General features: G+C 41.8%; 2 protein-coding genes across 7 annotated transcripts in view; one reads left to right on the top strand and one right to left on the bottom strand.

The window, feature by feature from the left end:
* The window catches only part of slc44a1b (solute carrier family 44 member 1b), a 34,590-nt gene extending 34,168 nt beyond the window's left edge, over positions 1-422 (bottom strand). For all 5 annotated transcript variants that reach the window (XM_085285740.1, XM_085285758.1, XM_085285767.1 and 2 more), the window contains exon 1: positions 288-422. In XM_085285740.1, the coding sequence (XP_085141866.1) occupies positions 288-344 (57 nt within the window). In that variant the 5' untranslated portion in view covers positions 345-422. The remainder of the gene's footprint in view (positions 1-287) is intronic.
* An 8,827-nt stretch (positions 423-9,249) lies between these two features.
* abca1b (ATP-binding cassette, sub-family A (ABC1), member 1B) overlaps positions 9,250-18,013 on the top strand; it is a 41,656-nt gene continuing 32,892 nt past the window's right edge. For both annotated transcript variants that reach the window (XM_085285684.1, XM_085285676.1), the window contains exons 1-3: positions 9,250-9,377; positions 15,288-15,391; positions 16,439-16,532. In XM_085285684.1, the coding sequence (XP_085141810.1) occupies positions 9,308-9,377; positions 15,288-15,391; positions 16,439-16,532 (268 nt within the window). In that variant the 5' untranslated portion in view covers positions 9,250-9,307. The remainder of the gene's footprint in view (positions 9,378-15,287; positions 15,392-16,438; positions 16,533-18,013) is intronic.

The following is an 18,013-nucleotide window of genomic DNA, read 5'->3' as shown; positions in this document are numbered from 1 at the left end:
CAATAAAGGTACTGCAGTCAGTTTAGAAACTCCTGTATTCATTGTCCAGTCAGTGCTTTGTTATCATACTGTTGTTGTATTTTTTGTAGTACTTTGGAGGTAAGTTTACTTTTTTCTCCCACTAATTTTCCTGTAAATAATAATCAGATTCTCGCTGAGTCATTGAGTGAAACCAAACCCACTTTTTTATTGTTTTGTTCATTTTTGCGTTGCTTTTTTTTTTTTTGAGTGTGTGTGTTCATGTAAAATAATCACGTTTGCTGTGTGAAGAGCAGCAGATCTTTTACCTTTTGCCTGAGCCGAACCTGTTGCTGAGAGCTTGAGGAGAGGCGCTTGGGGTCCATATTCCTGTGGGAGTCCTGGAGGGTCCCGGAGGGTTCCGCAGAGTCCTGGTGCTGCTGTCAGACTGAGGACGGCAGTGATGTAGGTCTGATCAGGCTGCAGAGGACAGAGAGCTTTTGTCTTATTGTTTACTGTTGTACCAGGCTGAACACTGGGGGGGGTGTGGGCATGTGTTTTCCTGCGTTCTTCTTGTTATGGGAGATTAAACTTTTCACGCGGTCACATTTCGGGCACGTAAAGCAGTTGAACCTCATATACATACATAAATCATGAAGTTTTATTAAGATTCATTAAAGTCTCAAATTAACGCACACAGTCATGTTTCCATTCCTTCAGAGGGCGTCATGACTGTGTGTGTTCATTTAAAGAGTTCACAGGCAGCAATGTTCAGCAGAAATATTTAACTTCTCTCAAAATCACATTTGAATCAGGCAGGAAGCAATCGTGACCAAACAAATCTGTCAGGAAGAGGCAAAAATCCAAAGACGGGCAGAAACACAAGGAAGGAAACAAACAAGACCAAAGAAATTTCTGGAAGGCTTAACTGGTGAGAACAAGAAAACACTGCAAAGGACCAAAGACACACAGAGGAGTTTATATACTGGAGAGTTCTTAACAGATTGCGAGCAGGTGATGGTGATGGAGCTGGGGCAATAAAGGTTTGCTCCCTTGTTTAGTCTGCCTCCCTTAACACTGAGATGGCAGGAATACAGAAGAACCAAAGATTACAAAATAAATTACGAATTAGTTTGAAACAAAGCAACTCTTGCAAAGATGACATACTTGTGTAAAATGTTCACAAAGAAACACTATAAATATTCAACTCTGTGCAATTTTTGGTCTCTGATTTCAAAACGAAAAAAAGATTGTGTTATTGGAAATGGAAAAAGTAGACAATGTAAAACTTTTATTAGAGATGGCGTTTCCTTCGTTATCTTTTCTAAAACAAACAGACTGACATAATGAGGTGCCCTTTGACTTCTTGGGTCTGTTTGGAGAATTTGAGTTGTGTCGAGTTGATTGATCTTTTTACACCAACCAAAGCTCCTGTGAAGTTAGACACGGGTTCATCCATAATGTTTCCAATGTGCTAGCTGCCGGTGTCCAGTCCGACTCTGATGGAGACACAGCAGTGTTCAGCCACTTCTGTGTTTAATGCATTTATCAAGGGAAAGGAGGAATAACATGGTCTGACAAGGTGAAACAACCTTAGTCACAAATCCAAGCAGAATAAAAGAGCTGCTAATAGGCCATGTTTGCATTTCATTTACATTTATTCTGGTTTTACTTTCAAAATCAAACAAAGAAAGAAAATAACAATAAATAAACAAAAGGGAAAAAACTCCATTAGTTAATACATATTGAATCATATAGAATCAGGGAGGGGGACCCAGGGTTGGCCCGGGACAAGCTGGAGAGATTATATCTCTCAGCTGGCCCTGGACAAGCTGGAGGAGGTGGACGGGGAGAGGGAAGTCTGGGCTTCTCTGCTTAGGCTGCTGCCCCGCGACCTGGCCCCAGAGTGGAAGAAGATGGATGGATGGAGGGATGGATATCACGAGACAGGGATCATAATGAGCTTTTTGCCACTTGCTTGAGAACACTTGGGTATTGCCTCAGAGAGAATGGCTGATCTTATTAAACCACAGAGACACTGAGCGTTGTACCTTTGTAAAGTTTCAGCAGATTGAAATTCTGGATTTGAAAAATGATGCTTTCTTTTCATTTTTAAGCACTAAAAATGTTATTACAGCTGTTGGGAAACGAATATCCAAGAGTGGTATGAGGAAGACTTTTTGTTTGTAAGTGATTTATTGTTTTGTTGTTTTTATTTCAGACTTTCACACTTTATTGGTAAATGTAATTCAGAATACAAAAAAACAAAAAAACAAAAAATAAAAAAGTAATCATTTGATTGCTGTTTGAGTTCCATGAGGTCCATGAGCATGTCCATGAGGCATGCTTAACAGTCTGGAATTAAGTCTGCACAGGCTGCAGCTTTATTAAACAAGAAATTGTATAAAATTTCTTGAGTAGGGAAATAATAATAGTTCTTGGTATTGGCTAGACTTGATATTTATCCATAAGATTAGCACTGTTATTAAATGTTGTTGTTATAGTGCTTATTTGAAGAGTTTCAGTTGGGTTTCAAAGCTCATCACAGTACAGAAACAGTACAGTGTTTAAAAGTAGAATGGGAGGGAGAACCTTCGGTTTTCAGGCCCCTCTTCTATGGAACCAGCTTCCGGTTTGGATTCAGGAAACAGACACTACTTTCAAGATTAGGCTTCAAATTTTCCTTTTTGCTAAAGCATATAGTTAGTGCTGGGTCAGGTGACCCTGAATCCTCCCTTAGTTATGCTGCAATAGGTGTAGACTGCTGATGGATTCCCATGATCCACTGAGTGTTTCTTCTTCACTCATATGTGTTTATACACCTCTCTGCATTTAATCATTACTTATTATTAATCTCTGGCTCTCTTCCACAGCATCCTCCCTTCACCCCTACCAGTCGGGGAGCAGATGGCCGCCCTTCCCTGAGATTGGTTCTGCTTGAGGCTTTTTCCTATTGAAAGGGAGTTTTTCCTTCCCACTTTCACCAAAGTGCTTGCTTATATGGGGACATGATTGTTGTGTTTTTCTCTGTTGTCTTTGTATTACTATAGGGTCTTTACCTTAAAATAGAAAGCACATTGCGGCAACTGCTGTTGTGATTTGGTACTGTATAAATAAACTTTTACTGAATTGAACAGAAGTTTATTAACAGGATCATCCAACATGTTCAACAAAGAAACCTTGCGTATTTATAACTGATGTGATGGGTGCAGTTTCACTCTGGTGCAGCAGAGGGCAGTGTGACACAGCAGATGCTTCATCATCGTCGGGAAAAACGCAACAAGACAACAAATTTAAACTTTCCAAGCTTTTACTTTATTTCACAGTTATAGACAACCAGGTTATTACAGGCTTTCTGAAATCTTATGTCAGCTAAAATCTATTAAAAGTGTGCTTTAATGTCTGCTAAAGTTCAAACAAACATCTTTTAATGCTTCCTGGGGGCAGCAGCTGGAAGTAAACTCTCACAGCTGGTTGTCATTTGTGCAGCTGTGCTGTCATGGTGATAAGTACCCTTTTGTAATTACCCACAAAAGAGCTCAGGTACAGCAGTGGTCTTCTGTGGCCCAGACTTGAATTCAGGTCATTTATTTCTGTTGCACACTTAGAAACAATCAGGAGTTTACTCAAGGTGCTTTCCAGACAACAAGTATACAGAAAAATATGCAGAATACACAGTGACAACACAGAATGGGTGGCGCAAAGGAAAAATCATGAAAATCTCATAAAAGGGATGTCAAATAGAGCAGCTTAGAGGAAAATACATTTAAAAAATATTATTGAATGGATAAAAGCTAAGCAAAAATGAGAACACAAAAAATATCTGTATGAATGTCTTTATATTAGTTCAGTTATTTAACTGAACATATAGGTGAACACAATCAGGGAATAACTTTAAAATAAAACAGGAAATAGCCAAACAATAGAACATAACTACTAATACCTGAGATGAAAGAAACCAGGAAACAGAAGGGACCAAGGTATAAACACAGAAACAAAGGAGGTACTGAAAGAAACACAAATGTACATACAATTTTCACAGGACTCTACTCTTTCCAGTGAAAACTTTCTTTTTCACATGAGTGTATCCTAATAACATGTAGTTAAGCACCCAAAACAGAACTCAGCGGGAATGTGGAAAACAACACTAGAGGCTAACTTCAAGCAAATAGCAAAAATCACCATTAACTGCGGAATCTACCAAGGAGATGTCCTGTGCCCACTGCTCTTCTACATAGGCCAGAACCCCTCAATGAGATTATTGAAAAGACTGGCTATGGATACCAGATGTTACGGTCTGTGTGGCAGACCGTGGGGATGAGAGGAATGAGGACCCAAGATGCAGGACTTAATGATGAAGGTAGTGCGTTTATTTACAGTGGTGCAAATAGTTCACAGAATAGATCCCCGTGTTTTCCCCTTGACTTCCGTGTCGTGTCTTCACCCACAAGTCCGTGCTCTTCCGCTCCTGTGTGTCCCCACACCCCGTGCTCGCTGCTCTTGTCTTCCCTGCACCTTCCTGGAGAAAATAACAAAGAGGCAACTTGTCAGGACACTCGACTACCGCAGGCATGCACTCGCTGAACTTGACATTTATCGACACTAACGTGGAGTCTCACACAACAATCCCATGCCGAGGAGCGCTCAGCCACAGCCTTAAGAAGCTCTCCAACGACACTTCATTAGCTTCAGGGTTTGTGATCATCTGCTTCAGGTGTGGCCATCCTCTAGACAGGATACGCCCACCAGGCCTACATGAAACCCAGTACTCAGCCACATTCACAGACACACCCACTTGCCTATACATACAAGGATGGGGAATCACAAGAACAGCAGCAGTGCAGACAACACACACATCACAAAATAACAGCAATAATTATAACAGTAGTCCACGCTGCTCACGGACCCCGAGTCCCCGGAGCTTGAGTCCGTGACACCAGATACAGATGGAATTCAGCATCAGCCACCTCCTCTACATGGATGACACCAAGCTGTATGCGAGGAGTGAACGAGACCTCAATTCGCTAATCCACACCACAAGGATATACAGCAATGAGACTGGAATGTCATTCGGACTGAAGAAGTGTAGTCGGATGGTAACCAATAGAGTTAAGGTAGTCAGACCTGAGGGCATCGCACTACCAGAAGGCAGTATCAGCAATATCAGGGACAGCTACAAGCACCTTGGAATCCCACAAGCAAATGGAAACCATGAATAGGCAAGGAAAGCTGCAACCACAAAATACCTGCAGAGGGTCAGGCAAGTCCTGAAAAGTCAGCTGAATGGGAAGAACAAGATCAGGGCAATCAAAACCTACACCCTACCGGTGATCAGGTACCTTGCTGGAATAATAAGCTGCTCAAAGGAGGAGATAGAAGCCACTGACATCAAGACAAGGAAGCTCCTGAAAATGCCGAGTGGCCGGCATAGTATACCTGTATAGTATATCTATGCCAAGTATTGTCTGGAAGTCCTGAGGGACAATGTCCGCTTTTATTAAAGTCAGTAAAGTCTGTACATCATCATATCAGTGAATATTAGTGCCAAATACCTAATAGATGCTAAAGTTTTTTAAATTCTCTGTACATTAAAGAGATTTTTCAAAAATAATAACTCTGAGGGGCAGCTCTTTCTCTGTGACAGGTCTGTGTGAACACTGAGTGTATACGGCAGAAGATTTTTAGGGTGACAGTTGAAGGGATTGTGTTTCTGTGGCACAACAGCTCAGATGCATGATTATATCGCATGTATCCAGCTGTGTGATCATCTGGAGCCAGGCCTCTGGGTCAGCAATCAAGCTGTGATGTCACTGTACAAACACCAATGAAATGGCTCCACTCTCACCTACTTATACAAAAGTCATACAGTGTGTGTGAGTGTTTTACTAGTTTGTGGTTTAGTGTTTGGAACATTCTGATTCATTGTTAATCACCCAGGTAAGAAAATCAAATCACAAAAAGTTGATTCTGTGGGAGAAATGTGTCATCCAGGTAACTTCTTCGGTCTCAGCAGGCTTGTCCAAACTTATAAACAATACATTTGCAAACATTTAAGTACCATTCACAGAGAGTTGGGGAATGGTTGCAATCACAGCATTATAAGATGGTCAAAGATGTACTCACAGGAATTGAGGAAGAGTATATCTTTCACCATCCAACAGTGCATCTCACAATCTTGATAAGTTGAGTTTCATTTTTGATTAATAGAAACCATAAAGTTAAAAATAAACATTTTCCTGAATTATCTAAAGAAATCTAGACTCCTGCGTGAGAATATCAGGATTTCTTTTATTGTCTGAGATTCATTTTATTTTCTGAGTACGTCCTACCAGTGAGTCATCCATCAATTTAATGTGTCTAGTCAGGTCCTTGGACCACCTCAGCTGGCTCCCTTTGTTGTCGAGGACTAGCAGTTCTGCTCTGAGTTTCTCCAATATGACCAACCCCCTACCTTCCTCCTCATCTCTCCCAGAGAGGCCAGACACCCTCCATGGATCACCACCTTATCACTACTTAGTGTAAAATGTAGTAAAACAAAATAAATACCAAGTAAAATGGGCAAGCAACTTAAAATACATTAAAAGGGCAAACCACATTAACGTGTAATGAATTAAAATTCTAAATACCCCTTAGGTACTTCAGTGAAGGCTGGGTCAGTAAAACTAACATCAACTTAGTAACAGAATAAATGTTTCAGCAATCAGTGAGCTCTAATCAGTGAATACATTCACACAGTTCCAGACTTAAAAAACAAACAAACAAGATAACAAAATAAAGAAACTACAAAATGGAGTAAGCAATGTGTATGTCAGGTTAAAGATCACTAAATAAATAAAGATCTAGTACGTTGCGTCTTCAGTGTTCTCATTTCACATGAATCACAGCGGAAACTCTCTTATTGTGAAATATCAGCTGGGCCGTCTTTTATTGTGAAACAGTGAATCCAGCTGCTGGTGACCGATAGAAACCCCGCAAAGTGAGCGCTCCATCAATGGACTCTCAGAATGACCGGAAGCGTTGATACCACAATAAAAGCATATAAAAGCAATATAAAATACAAAAGCGATATAAAAACGATTTTCTTTTCATGCTTTTTAACAGGTTTAACTTTAAATTTTTAAATTTTCATCGGACCCGTTAAAACAAAAGCACTTCTTGAACAAAATACTCACAGAACTAATAGAAAGTTATTTTATAATACTAAAGTTTTTATATTTTGGTTGTTTCTGTCTTTTATTTTTATTCTTTGCCTGTACTTGACCGGTTGTTACCAATTTACCTAACTTATAATTGTACTGCAGTCATACAATATCAAGAGTCTTATTTTTTTTTTCCTTAATTAATAAGATTGCATAAAATCTTATAAAATAAAATAAAGGTATTATATTTCATAAATTTAAATCAGGTAGCCTATTTGTTAGCTTTTTATCTATTGGTCCACACTAAAAATGTATTATTTAATTAATTTTATTAGTTCCTTATGACAGGGTAAAAACCCCCACAAAATATCTCTGGTAAAAAGCAGAAATGAAATTGAAATATAAATATTGTTTCACTTTAAAATACACGAATGAATTGTCACTTTTAAAGAATAAATATGTTAAATATTATATAAAATATGATACACAATATACAATATTTAAACTATATTATCTAAAAATAGAATGTGATAAGATAAATATTTAAAAAAGGCACCCTTAAAATGTGCTCTTTAGAGTGTAGTGCAGCTGGATAAAGAGCACTGACATGCTCACTACCCTCCACCTGAAGTCAGCAGCAAAAATCAATAAACCTGAAAGATCCGGTCTATGTAGATGAATTTAAGTAGATTTGCTTTGATTAGATCTGGAGGCAATTACATCAATGACTGCTTTCACGGACTTTTCTGTTGTTTTAGGGTTGCTCAGCTTTGACATTTGCTTGTTTTGTGTTTTTTGTTGTTATCCTGGTTGAATAAATTTTTCATTAATTATTTCCAAAACATAAACAAGTACAAAATCACACACCGGTTTGTAAAACTTCCACCAGTACGGGTGTTGGACTTCCTCACTGGCAGAACTCAGGTGGTGAGGGTGGGTAGATGCGTCTCTAACAGCATCACCATCAACACAGGAGCAGCACAGGGATGTGTCCTCTCGCCACTGCTCTACTCCCTCTACACTTCAGACTGTGTGGCCACCCACGGCTCCAACACCATTGTGAAGTTTGCTGACGACACAGTGGTGTTGGGTGCCATCTCCAACAACGATGAGGCGGCCTACATGGATGAAGTGAAGAATCTGGCATCGTGGTGCCAGGACAACCACCTCCAGCTGAACGTCAGCAAGACCAAGGAGCTGGTGGTGGACTTCAGAAGGGGTCAGCACAGAGACTACAAGCCCATTATCATCAATGGAGCTCCAGTGGAGAGGGTGCAGTCCTTCAAGTATCTCGGTGTCCACATCTCCTCAGACCTGACATGGGCTGCCCACATTCAGGTCCAGACCAAAAAGGCTAGGCAGCGCCTGTATCACCTACGACAACTGAGGAAGTTCAGGGTCTCTCCAAAGATCCTCAGGATTTTCTATACAGGTGCTGTGGAGAGCATCCTCACACAGAACATCACATCCTGGTTTGAGAACAGCTGTGTGAAGGACCAAACAGCTCTTCAGAGAGTGATCCGTACAGCAGAGCGATGCTACAGGATTGCTCTCCCCTCGCTTCAGGACACCTACAACAGGAGATGCCGGACTAGAGCAGCGCAGATACTGAAGGACCCGTCCCATCCTGGCATCCGGGCAAGGACAGAGAGACTCAAGAGGAGCTTCTATCCCCAAGCCCCCCCCCCCCCCCCCCCCCCAAACACACACACGCCCTCTCACCCCCCCCCCCCCACACACACACACACACACACGCCCTCTCACATCATCCATAAGTGACTGAGACAGGACTCTCTTCTAGACACTCTAAACCCACTGGCGCAATGTACATTTCGAATTCCTTTAATTTTAAATATTGTCTATTTTGTAAAATGTTCAGATTGTCTATTCTTATTTAATTCACTTAATGTACAGAATTCACCTGCTTGCTACATGCTGCTGCTGCACATTCACTTAATGTATATATTATATATAATGTTCTTCCTCCCCCCTTTTGCACAAGTCGAGGAACGTGTCAGGTTTCATTTCACTGTTTGTTATACTTGTATAACTATGCATGTGACGAATAAAGAACCTTGAACATTCTTGTAGTTCATTTCCTCCATGGCGGTCGGGTTTTATTTTGAAGGTGCTAGGCGGAAGTGTGTTGTGACTATTGAGGCTTTACTCCGGTGAGTTTTGTCCGGCGGCTGCTGCTCCGTGAGGAGCAGATGCTGCTGAGTGAAGGCAGAGGACAAGACAGTGAGTCCCGGACCGAGCAACTGACTGCTAGCCACACAGGTGAGATCACTTCGCTTCTCTCCTCCTGTCCCCCTCTTTCATGTTCTCCCCTCTGCTTCTGCTCTTTAATCCGGTTTAACTGCGGACTTGGTTTAAACGCTTCACCTTTTTTTTTCTCAGGGGGAAAGGGAAAAGTTCGCTTTAGGTTCTCGGACTGAATAAAAAGCATAGAAGAGGCTCCAAAATAAACTCCAAAGAACAAAAAGTGAGACAGTAAAGAGGAGGAGGACATCGGGGTGTGAACCCGGTTTACGTCAAACTCTTTAAAAAACAGAATAAACTCTTGCTTTCAAAGTGCATTTTAATACATTTAGCGGGGGTTATTTGGATTTTTAATAAAGTTTTAAAGCGAGTTGTGAAACAGAATGTGCAGTTTGTGATCGTACCGCTGGGGACGCTGCAGCAGCCGTAGTTGAGGTTTTATGAATCAAACTCCTAAAGCGGTATCGAACTGCAGATCAAAGCTTCTGACATGTTTTATCTGCCCGGAAATGTTTATTCCTGAACCTCCACATGTGAGTGCGTGTGAAATGTTCATATTTACTCAGCTTTTTTTTTTACGCCACACAGCCTCCTTCACAGTCCCAGGGGAGTAAAATCTGATGAGCTGAAACCAGCAGCAGAATCTGCTTTTAGAAAGTCTGTGAAGAGAAGCTCAGTTTTTATGTGTTGTAGATGATGCCAAGTCAGGCTGCAGTCATATTTCCTCAGTGTGTGTCACGCTGTCTATTAGAACCCACAGACATTAAATCCTCAGTCTGGGAGTGTTATCACTGATGATTGGATTCGAATCATTTCCCTTAATCAGTAACTGCATTGATTTGTTCAGACTTTGACGATGACAGTGTGGCGTTTTAGAGGTGAAATGTGGAGTTGCAGATTTACCTGATCGAGCTTTATCGATAAAGTTTTCTATAGATGAAGCAGCTGTTGTGCCGTAGGCCGTTTCTGACCTTCTGATTTAATCATGGGCACGCCACAAGAAACAAGTGTGTGTGTGTGTGTGTTAGAGGCGGAGCTGCAGCTCATTGATCAGTGTGAGTAAAGGTGTGTGTGTGTCCATGTGGTCTCCTTCCTTTTTGCCCAATCACATTGATCAGTCAGGCCAGTGCTGATTAAACTCTCCACTGCTGCTTAAACTACTTTCAGATCAGTGAAAACTTTATTTAAAACCACGGGCGGCTCAGACTATTCTCGACTTTGCTCAAAGATTAAGGCAGATTAGTTGTAACTTTCAAAACTAAAGACTACGCCCAGGATAAGTAACGCTAAGTCTTATTTCAGAGACGTGCCTGAGGAGCTGCCCCGATGGCAAAGGACGGAAGAAACTTAAACAACACAGCTGATAATTTGCACGGCACAAAAGAAAGAGAAGAAATCGAGCTCAGCAGTTTAGATTAAAGACGTGATCCTAACATACAGGTGACAGGCATGAATATAAATGCCAGCGGTGATAGGAGAAGATCAGTTCCAGCTTAAACGCTCAGCACTCATCACTTCTTAAGCATGCACTGCAGCTCTTCACATGTGTTTGCTCAGATCAGATTAATCATGCCTGAAAGCTGCAGCTCCCAGTTGACGTCCAGCTGATCCCTGCGGTGATGCAGCAGGTAGATGTCCAGAGAGCGTACATCGATTCGTTTTAGACTCCATCTTTAGTGCCTGCTTTGTGATGAGACAAGACGCAACGAAAAACTCCCTTTTCAGGCTTGGGTAGGGGCATCCATCTGCTGCGACCGGTTGGCGGTGAGGGGAGGAAGACAGGATAAAGACACACTAGAGCCAGAGGTGAATAATAACTAAAATTCCTTCAAAAGGATCTTCCTCGAAATATAATTCAAATAAAAAAATTTAAAGATGAAGAAAAGTCATTGTCGGGGTTTCTGCTATACACAGGGATGGATTCTGGGCGTTTTTGACTGTAAGGGTTATTACCCATTAAAACAGACTGTGAGAGTCACCTAGTCCCTAATTCCTGGTCCCCTTCTTAGGGTCCTGTTCTGTTACCATGTCCTGAATCTCATTAACACCACAAGTAACACCTGAGCTGCCTAAACCCGGCGACAGGACGCATGATGACCTCTCACACCACCCAGACTTTAAACCCGAGACCTGCAGGTTAAAGAGCGACACCTGTGGCTCACTCTCAGGTTATTGTAGCGCACGTGTAAAACCAGCTCGCTTTCTTATTTTCTTATCAAGTTTTACTGTTTCTGCATCCGAGAGTCTGCAGGGTGACATGAAGTTTGTTATCAGACGGTGAGGGTGGGGCTCGGCGTGGACATCCTTAGGCTCTGCAGCTCTCGGTGTCCACACCAGTATGTGGGAGCTGAATGATTAAAATCAATACAAAATAAAATACAGAACTAGAGAGCATTGCATCTGCGTGTTGCCCTACATTGTGCGTGTTCTGCTTTTTTGTAAAGAAAACCACCAGTGGCCCACGAGAAGTTCTCAGAAACAGGGGCTGATGTCACATGGGTGAATATTGCTGACTGGAGCTTTAGTTGACATCTCTTATTTATTGAAATGTCTGACCTTAAATACCGCATATCGTATCTAAGTGCGTATTCATGCCGCAGTAAAGGAAGAGATAAAGCTTTTGTTTCAAGCTTTATGGTGTAGATTTTCACGTGCACTTTGAGGCGTTTGAGTGCTTACACGCTGGATTTAAATCACAGGTGCTCAGATTGTTATTAGCGTGCAGGAGTGTTTTGCTTGGTTCAGACTTTCAGACCAATTGCAGTTACAGCAAAAAACTCGCAAAGAGAAACAAAATCACTTGGCATGTGTTTGAAGATGCAGAAACATATTTATTTGCAGCTTCTCGGTATTAGACCTTCCTTGAGTTCTCTACCTTTTCTGCTAATTAGTGTGTGGGAGGCTGTTTGCAGATCCAGACCTGAAAAAAAGTCAAAATACGAGGAAGGGATCAAGTTTTTACTGAATGATGGTTTGATGTTATACAAAGTGGGATAAAGTAACGCCTACAGGCAGGCAACAAGATGGATGTGCTCTCTGTTTAATAAAGTCATAATAGAAGGCAGTAGTCATCACGGTTCAAAACGAGACCCAGCCCATGCAGGTGATGATGGCAGGGTGGAGGTATGCGAGGTGAAGTTGTTTTTGTGCTGTTGCATGATTACAAACTCAAGCTAAAGCAAACCAGAGTGCATGAAACCAAAACGTGAACCTTGGTTTGGAGTTTGTGGTGTGAGAGACCCTCAGGTGTGTATTTTTAAATCCTGAACGTTGGATTCATAGCCAGAAGTGACCGAATCTGGATGAGAGGGTGGAGTAAACCCGGGAGGAAAACAAGAGAGCTGAGAGGGTAAAAAAGGAGATTTTCTTAGATTCACCTACGCTATAAATAATTCTAAGGAGATGAAATCCTGACTCCAGAAGGATACCTGGATCTGAAACGGGTTGCGATGTTCTCCTGAGATCATCCAGGAGACGCCCACAGTTCTGATTTCAGTTTGATGTGTTTGTAAAGATGTGACGGCAGATGTGCAGTTTGCTCCAAAGGTTCCTGGGTCAGGATTCGATCACCTTAAAAAAATACACATGTCAGGTCTCTGATTAAAATCCTCAGATAATTTAAAAATGTTTAAGCGGACTAGCCGCTTAAAATTCCAAAGTGCTGCTAAAACGGCCAAAGCGTCCTTCTTGTCCAAAATCATCCTGGCCAATGACCATAACCCCCGTACCTTATTTAAAATTTTTAACTCTGTGGTTAACCCTTCCCCGGACATGCCTTTAATTCATTCTCAGGGTCTTTGTGAGCGATTTCAAACTCACTTTTTAAAAAAGGTCTCATCTCTTAAGTCCTCCCTTCCCCCTGCTTTATATCCTCTCCCCATTCCTGAGTGCATTTCAACTTTCCACCAGTTTGAGCCTGTGTCACTTTTGACTCTTAAGCGGCTAGTTGCTCAAATGAATAACACCAATACTGTGCTTGACATTCTTCCATCTCGTTTAGCTAAGGACTGTCTTGATGTAATCGGACCTAGTATCCTATTTCTTATGAACTTTTCCTTGCTCTCAGGCTGTGTTCCTTTGTCCTTTAAGCATGCTGTAGTCCACCCGATTCTTAAAAAAAGAAATTCTGACTGTTATGACCTTTCAAACTATAGACCGATCTCTAAGCTTTCGTTCTTGTCCAAGATCCTGGAGAGACTAGTTCTCTCCCAGCTCCAGGCGTACTTGGACACGAACAATATTGCTGAGAAATTTCAATCTGCCTTTAAGCCATTGCTTAGCACTGAAACAGCGTTGGTTAGAGTTCTTAATGATATTCTTGTAATCACTGATACTGGACGCTCTATGGTCCTAGTTTTACTGGACCTCTCTTCGGCCTTTGATATGGTAGACCATAACATTTTATTACTAAGACTTGAGCACACTGTGGGTATTAGAGGCACTGCCCTCGACTGGTTTAAATCATACCTCGCTGATAGATCCTTATCAGTTCACTTAGGCACCTTCTCCTCTTCCTCCGCTCCGGTCTGTTGTGGTGTGCCTCAAGGATCAGTTTTAGGCCCTATTCTCTTCTCATTGTATTTGCTCCCTCTAGGCGCAATCTTTGAAAAATACAATATCGCCTTCCACTGTTATGCCGATGACATACAGATCTATTTTGAACTTACTGACGACCTTGCTGTGTCCCTGCACTACTTTCAAGAATGCATGCGGGAGGTCAAAGAATGGTTCCTGAGTAATTCCCTCGTTTTAAATGATAAGAAGACTGAGATTGTGGTGTTCAACAGTAAAATCCCTCGTGCCCAACTCTGTGCTGCCCTGGGTTCCTTTGCTAGTTTTTCTTGTGACTATGTCAGTAACTTGGGTGTACTGCTGGATAGCTCGCTCAAACTCGATAAGCAAGTGTCTGCTGTAGTGAGATCTAGCTTCCACCAACTGCGCCTTATCTCTAAGGCTAGGCATTATATTCTGCATGAGGACCTGGAGAAGCTTATTCACGCTTTTGTGACCTCCAGGTTGGATTATTGTAACTCCTTGTACTATGGTCTTCCCTCTTCTCTTCTTCTTAAACTGCAAACAGTCCAAAATGCAGCAGCCCGCCTTTTGACTGGTACCAGGAAATTTTGCCATATTACCCCTGTCCTAGCTAGCCTGCATTGGCTGCCCATAAAGTACCGTATTCAATTTAAAATATTACTCCTTACTTTCAAAACTATTAATAAATTAGCGCCAAGTTATCTTAGTGAACTTCTCAAACCACATACTCCTGCTAGAACACTCAGATCTGCCACTCAACTACTTCTGACCCAACCCAGATCTCGACTGAAGTCCCGGGGTGACCGTGCGTTTGCTCTGGCTACCCCGGTACTGTGGAATACCCTTCCTCTCGACCTCCGCGCATCTGACTCCATTGCACTGTTCAAATCACGATTAAAAACCCACTTATTCAATCTTGCCTTTCCCTCTAGTTAATATTTCTTTTATGATTTTATATCATGCACTTCTATGCTCATTTAAATTCTTGTTTGCTCTGTACCTGTTGCTTTCCTATGTATTAGTGACAGTTATCTGTTTGCATATTTAGTACTTGCTTTGGTCCTATTTCTATTATCCTCCTCCTATACTCTATTTTACTTGTTAAGCACCTTGGCATACCCTTGGTTTTTAAGTGTGCTTTATAAATAAAGTTTATTATTATTTATTATTAATTTGTGTTTAACTTTGTGAAATATTTCCTGTTTTATTTCCAAATGCTCTCGCTAAGAATGAAGAGGGAACCCTGTGAGGATGACTCTGATGGGAAACACTGGGACAGTTGCTGACTGTGTTTCAGCTGATAACTTGGACTGAGATCAGCAGCTTCAGTATCTGATGTGACCTTTGACCCCTGCACCTTTGAGCTCAGTGTTGTTTTGTGCTTTAATGCAGAGCGAGCAGCTGCTGACGATTATTCAGGCGGAGCAGGAATGTCTGTCACTACACAGCTGGGTCTGCTGCTGTGGAAGAACTTCACCTACAGACGACGACAGACGGTCAGTCACACACACACGCACACACATCAGGGCTTAGCCTGTCAACCTTTACATCACTTTTCATTCATCAGGGTGTCATTTGGTCCATAAAAAGTCTTTTTAAAGGTTTTTGTTTTTCAGTTTCTGCATTATTCAGTCAATCACTTGGTCCATAAATAACCTTTAGACCCTTAAAATCTTAAATGTTGGACTGAACGAAATATATTGCTAGACAAAACAGTCGATTAGGCTGCTTTTATGAGCCTTTACCTTCCTGTCCTTAAAGAAACTGCACCTTCTGCTCTGACATGTTGGATTTATTAATCAGTCATGTGGTTCCTGAAACAGCCGATATCTTTAGCTGAAGGAAAAAGTGTTTGTGGGATTTTTACAGATGGTTACAGAAGAAAAGTCTAAAAGCGTGGAATAAATGCCATGTTGTTTGTATATGTTATCAGTGTGTGCCTGTCCTTGGAGAAAGAACTACTTGTATAGCAATTTAGATTAAATGTTATTTAGCTGATCAGTTTCTGGATAAATCAATCGCTTGATTGTTTGATAACATGTCTGATAACAGAGAGAAACATTTTTTTAATGATGCTTTTATGCAAAGCATCATGTGAGGAGCTGGAAATACAAAAAATACTTTTATTTTCTACATTTTTATGTTTGCAAACTGAGATGAAGCTGACTTTAACTGGTTCAGTTTGTGTTACCTGGATAGACCACCTGTTTGACTTGTTTTATGTTTGACCACAGAAACAAAGCGGTCAGTGTGATGGGGGTTTAAGGTCACCTCTCTGGAGTTATGTGGGGTTTTTTTGTTTTTTGGGGGGGATTTTCACTCGACCCTGATCAGTAACCTGGTTTGGGCTCCGTGCTCTGCTGCTGATCGATCAGTGACTTTTCATTAATTATGAATAACTTCTGATAATAAACACGTGAAGCTTAAAAGGAGCCAATCAGGAGGCTTTTAGACCGCATGCACGCACTCTTTTTGTGTTTCTCTAATGGTTTCCCGTTTCTAGCTGGATTACGTGTCAAAGTGTGTGTCTGTGTGTGTTTCAGCTCCAGCTCCTGGCGGAAATCGTCTGGCCCCTCTTCATCTTCTTCATCCTCATCTCTGTGCGGCTGAACTACCCTCCCTACGAGCAGCATGAGTGTGAGTTGAAAACCTTTATTTAAACGCTAATCAAACGGCGCTCTGGTTCAGAGCCTGAGCCGATCGATCCATTGAGGCAACGGCTGCCCCAGTTTCACAAAGTTTCAAGAGATGAAGAGTGATGTCGGAGAGCATCCTCATCCAATCAGCCTGCAGCATCGTGTCTGTTTGATCTGGGAGACAAATCTTGGTGTGACGCGAAGTTTATGCTTGTCATGGTTGACCCAGCACACGGAGCTTCGGGCTAAAAATGATGATGTCATAAACATGGTGGTGACAACATCAGGCGGTGTTTGACGTATGTTGGACGTCATCTACGTTGACTTCGTTTTTCAGCTACGAAAGTGATTTTCTTTGCACAAAAAATGAGCACAGCTTCTGCTAGAAACACTGTCAAACCAAAACAGAACTGGACCAGCACCAGTCAGGTGGTGCAAATACGCGCTGGAGGTGAGAGACATGAACACAAAGGTTCAAATCTAGAACGTTCCTGCTGTGAGGTGCAGCACCATTATATAAATCACACAATAGGCGTGTTTCTGACCCCAGCATCATCATGGAGGGGGGATAGAACTACCTTAATTTGTGCACCCTGACCCCGTCTCCTCCTCCGGCGTGGCAGTGAGGGTGTCAGTTATTGGTGGTCACACAGGGGGCGATCAGGCTGTAGGCACATACATTCCAGCCCAGTCCAGCTGGAGTCCTGTTTTCAGGTGTTCCTGGAGGGTCCAGGGGCGGCCAGATGAGTGCTGGAATATCTTGTGCTGGTTATCATCTCTCTTCAGACCCTTGCACCTTTAGGAACATCTGATATCAGTTTCACACTGATTGATTTCTCATTACCCGAGGTTATTGATTGACAGTGGTCCTGGAAGCAGGAGGAAGTGCAGTATTGCTTACTGCTGCAGGATTTCAAATTAAAGCTTCATGTGCTAAATGAATCTCCCCGTGTTGTTTATCACGAGGAGCTTGTTTTTTATTGCTCTTTATCGCTCATTATCAGACGTCGTGAAGGCCACAGTGATCCATCGACAATCAAAAAGCTCTGATAGGAGTGCTAAACTGCACGAAAGGGTTAAACCTCACTTCAGCGTCTTCTTTTTCCGTCTCAGCGTAGACCTCGATGTTGCATAAATAAATCAGCTGTTTGAAATCAGATGTTTTGAACATCTTCCCAAGCCTGAAAGGAAATATGACGAAGGACATGGAGAAGTTGGAGAGAAGAAGCTGACTCAGACAGGAAGTTATGGTGATCTCACAGAGAGAGAAAGCAGGAAAACATTTTCCAGGTTACTTCCACATGGAAACGATCTCAAGTTTGAATCAAAGGTGTTCGAAGCTGGACTGAACTGCAGATGGAAATTGGTCTTTTTTAAGTTTTCTGTTATGTGTAGATTCAACACCGATTCATCTCTTGAGTTTGGCGAATTTTTATGTTTGAGTGATTCATTTGTTAATGCTAAATGGTTAAAAATGGTCAG

This window comes from Mchenga conophoros, linkage group LG2 (genome assembly GCF_057382185.1).
Source record: "Mchenga conophoros isolate Kocher_MC1m ecotype Shallow Benthic linkage group LG2, M_conophoros_male_GT1.1, whole genome shotgun sequence".
Taxonomy (NCBI): domain Eukaryota; kingdom Metazoa; phylum Chordata; class Actinopteri; order Cichliformes; family Cichlidae; genus Mchenga; species Mchenga conophoros.
This window is presented reverse-complemented; position numbering and strand designations above follow the sequence as displayed.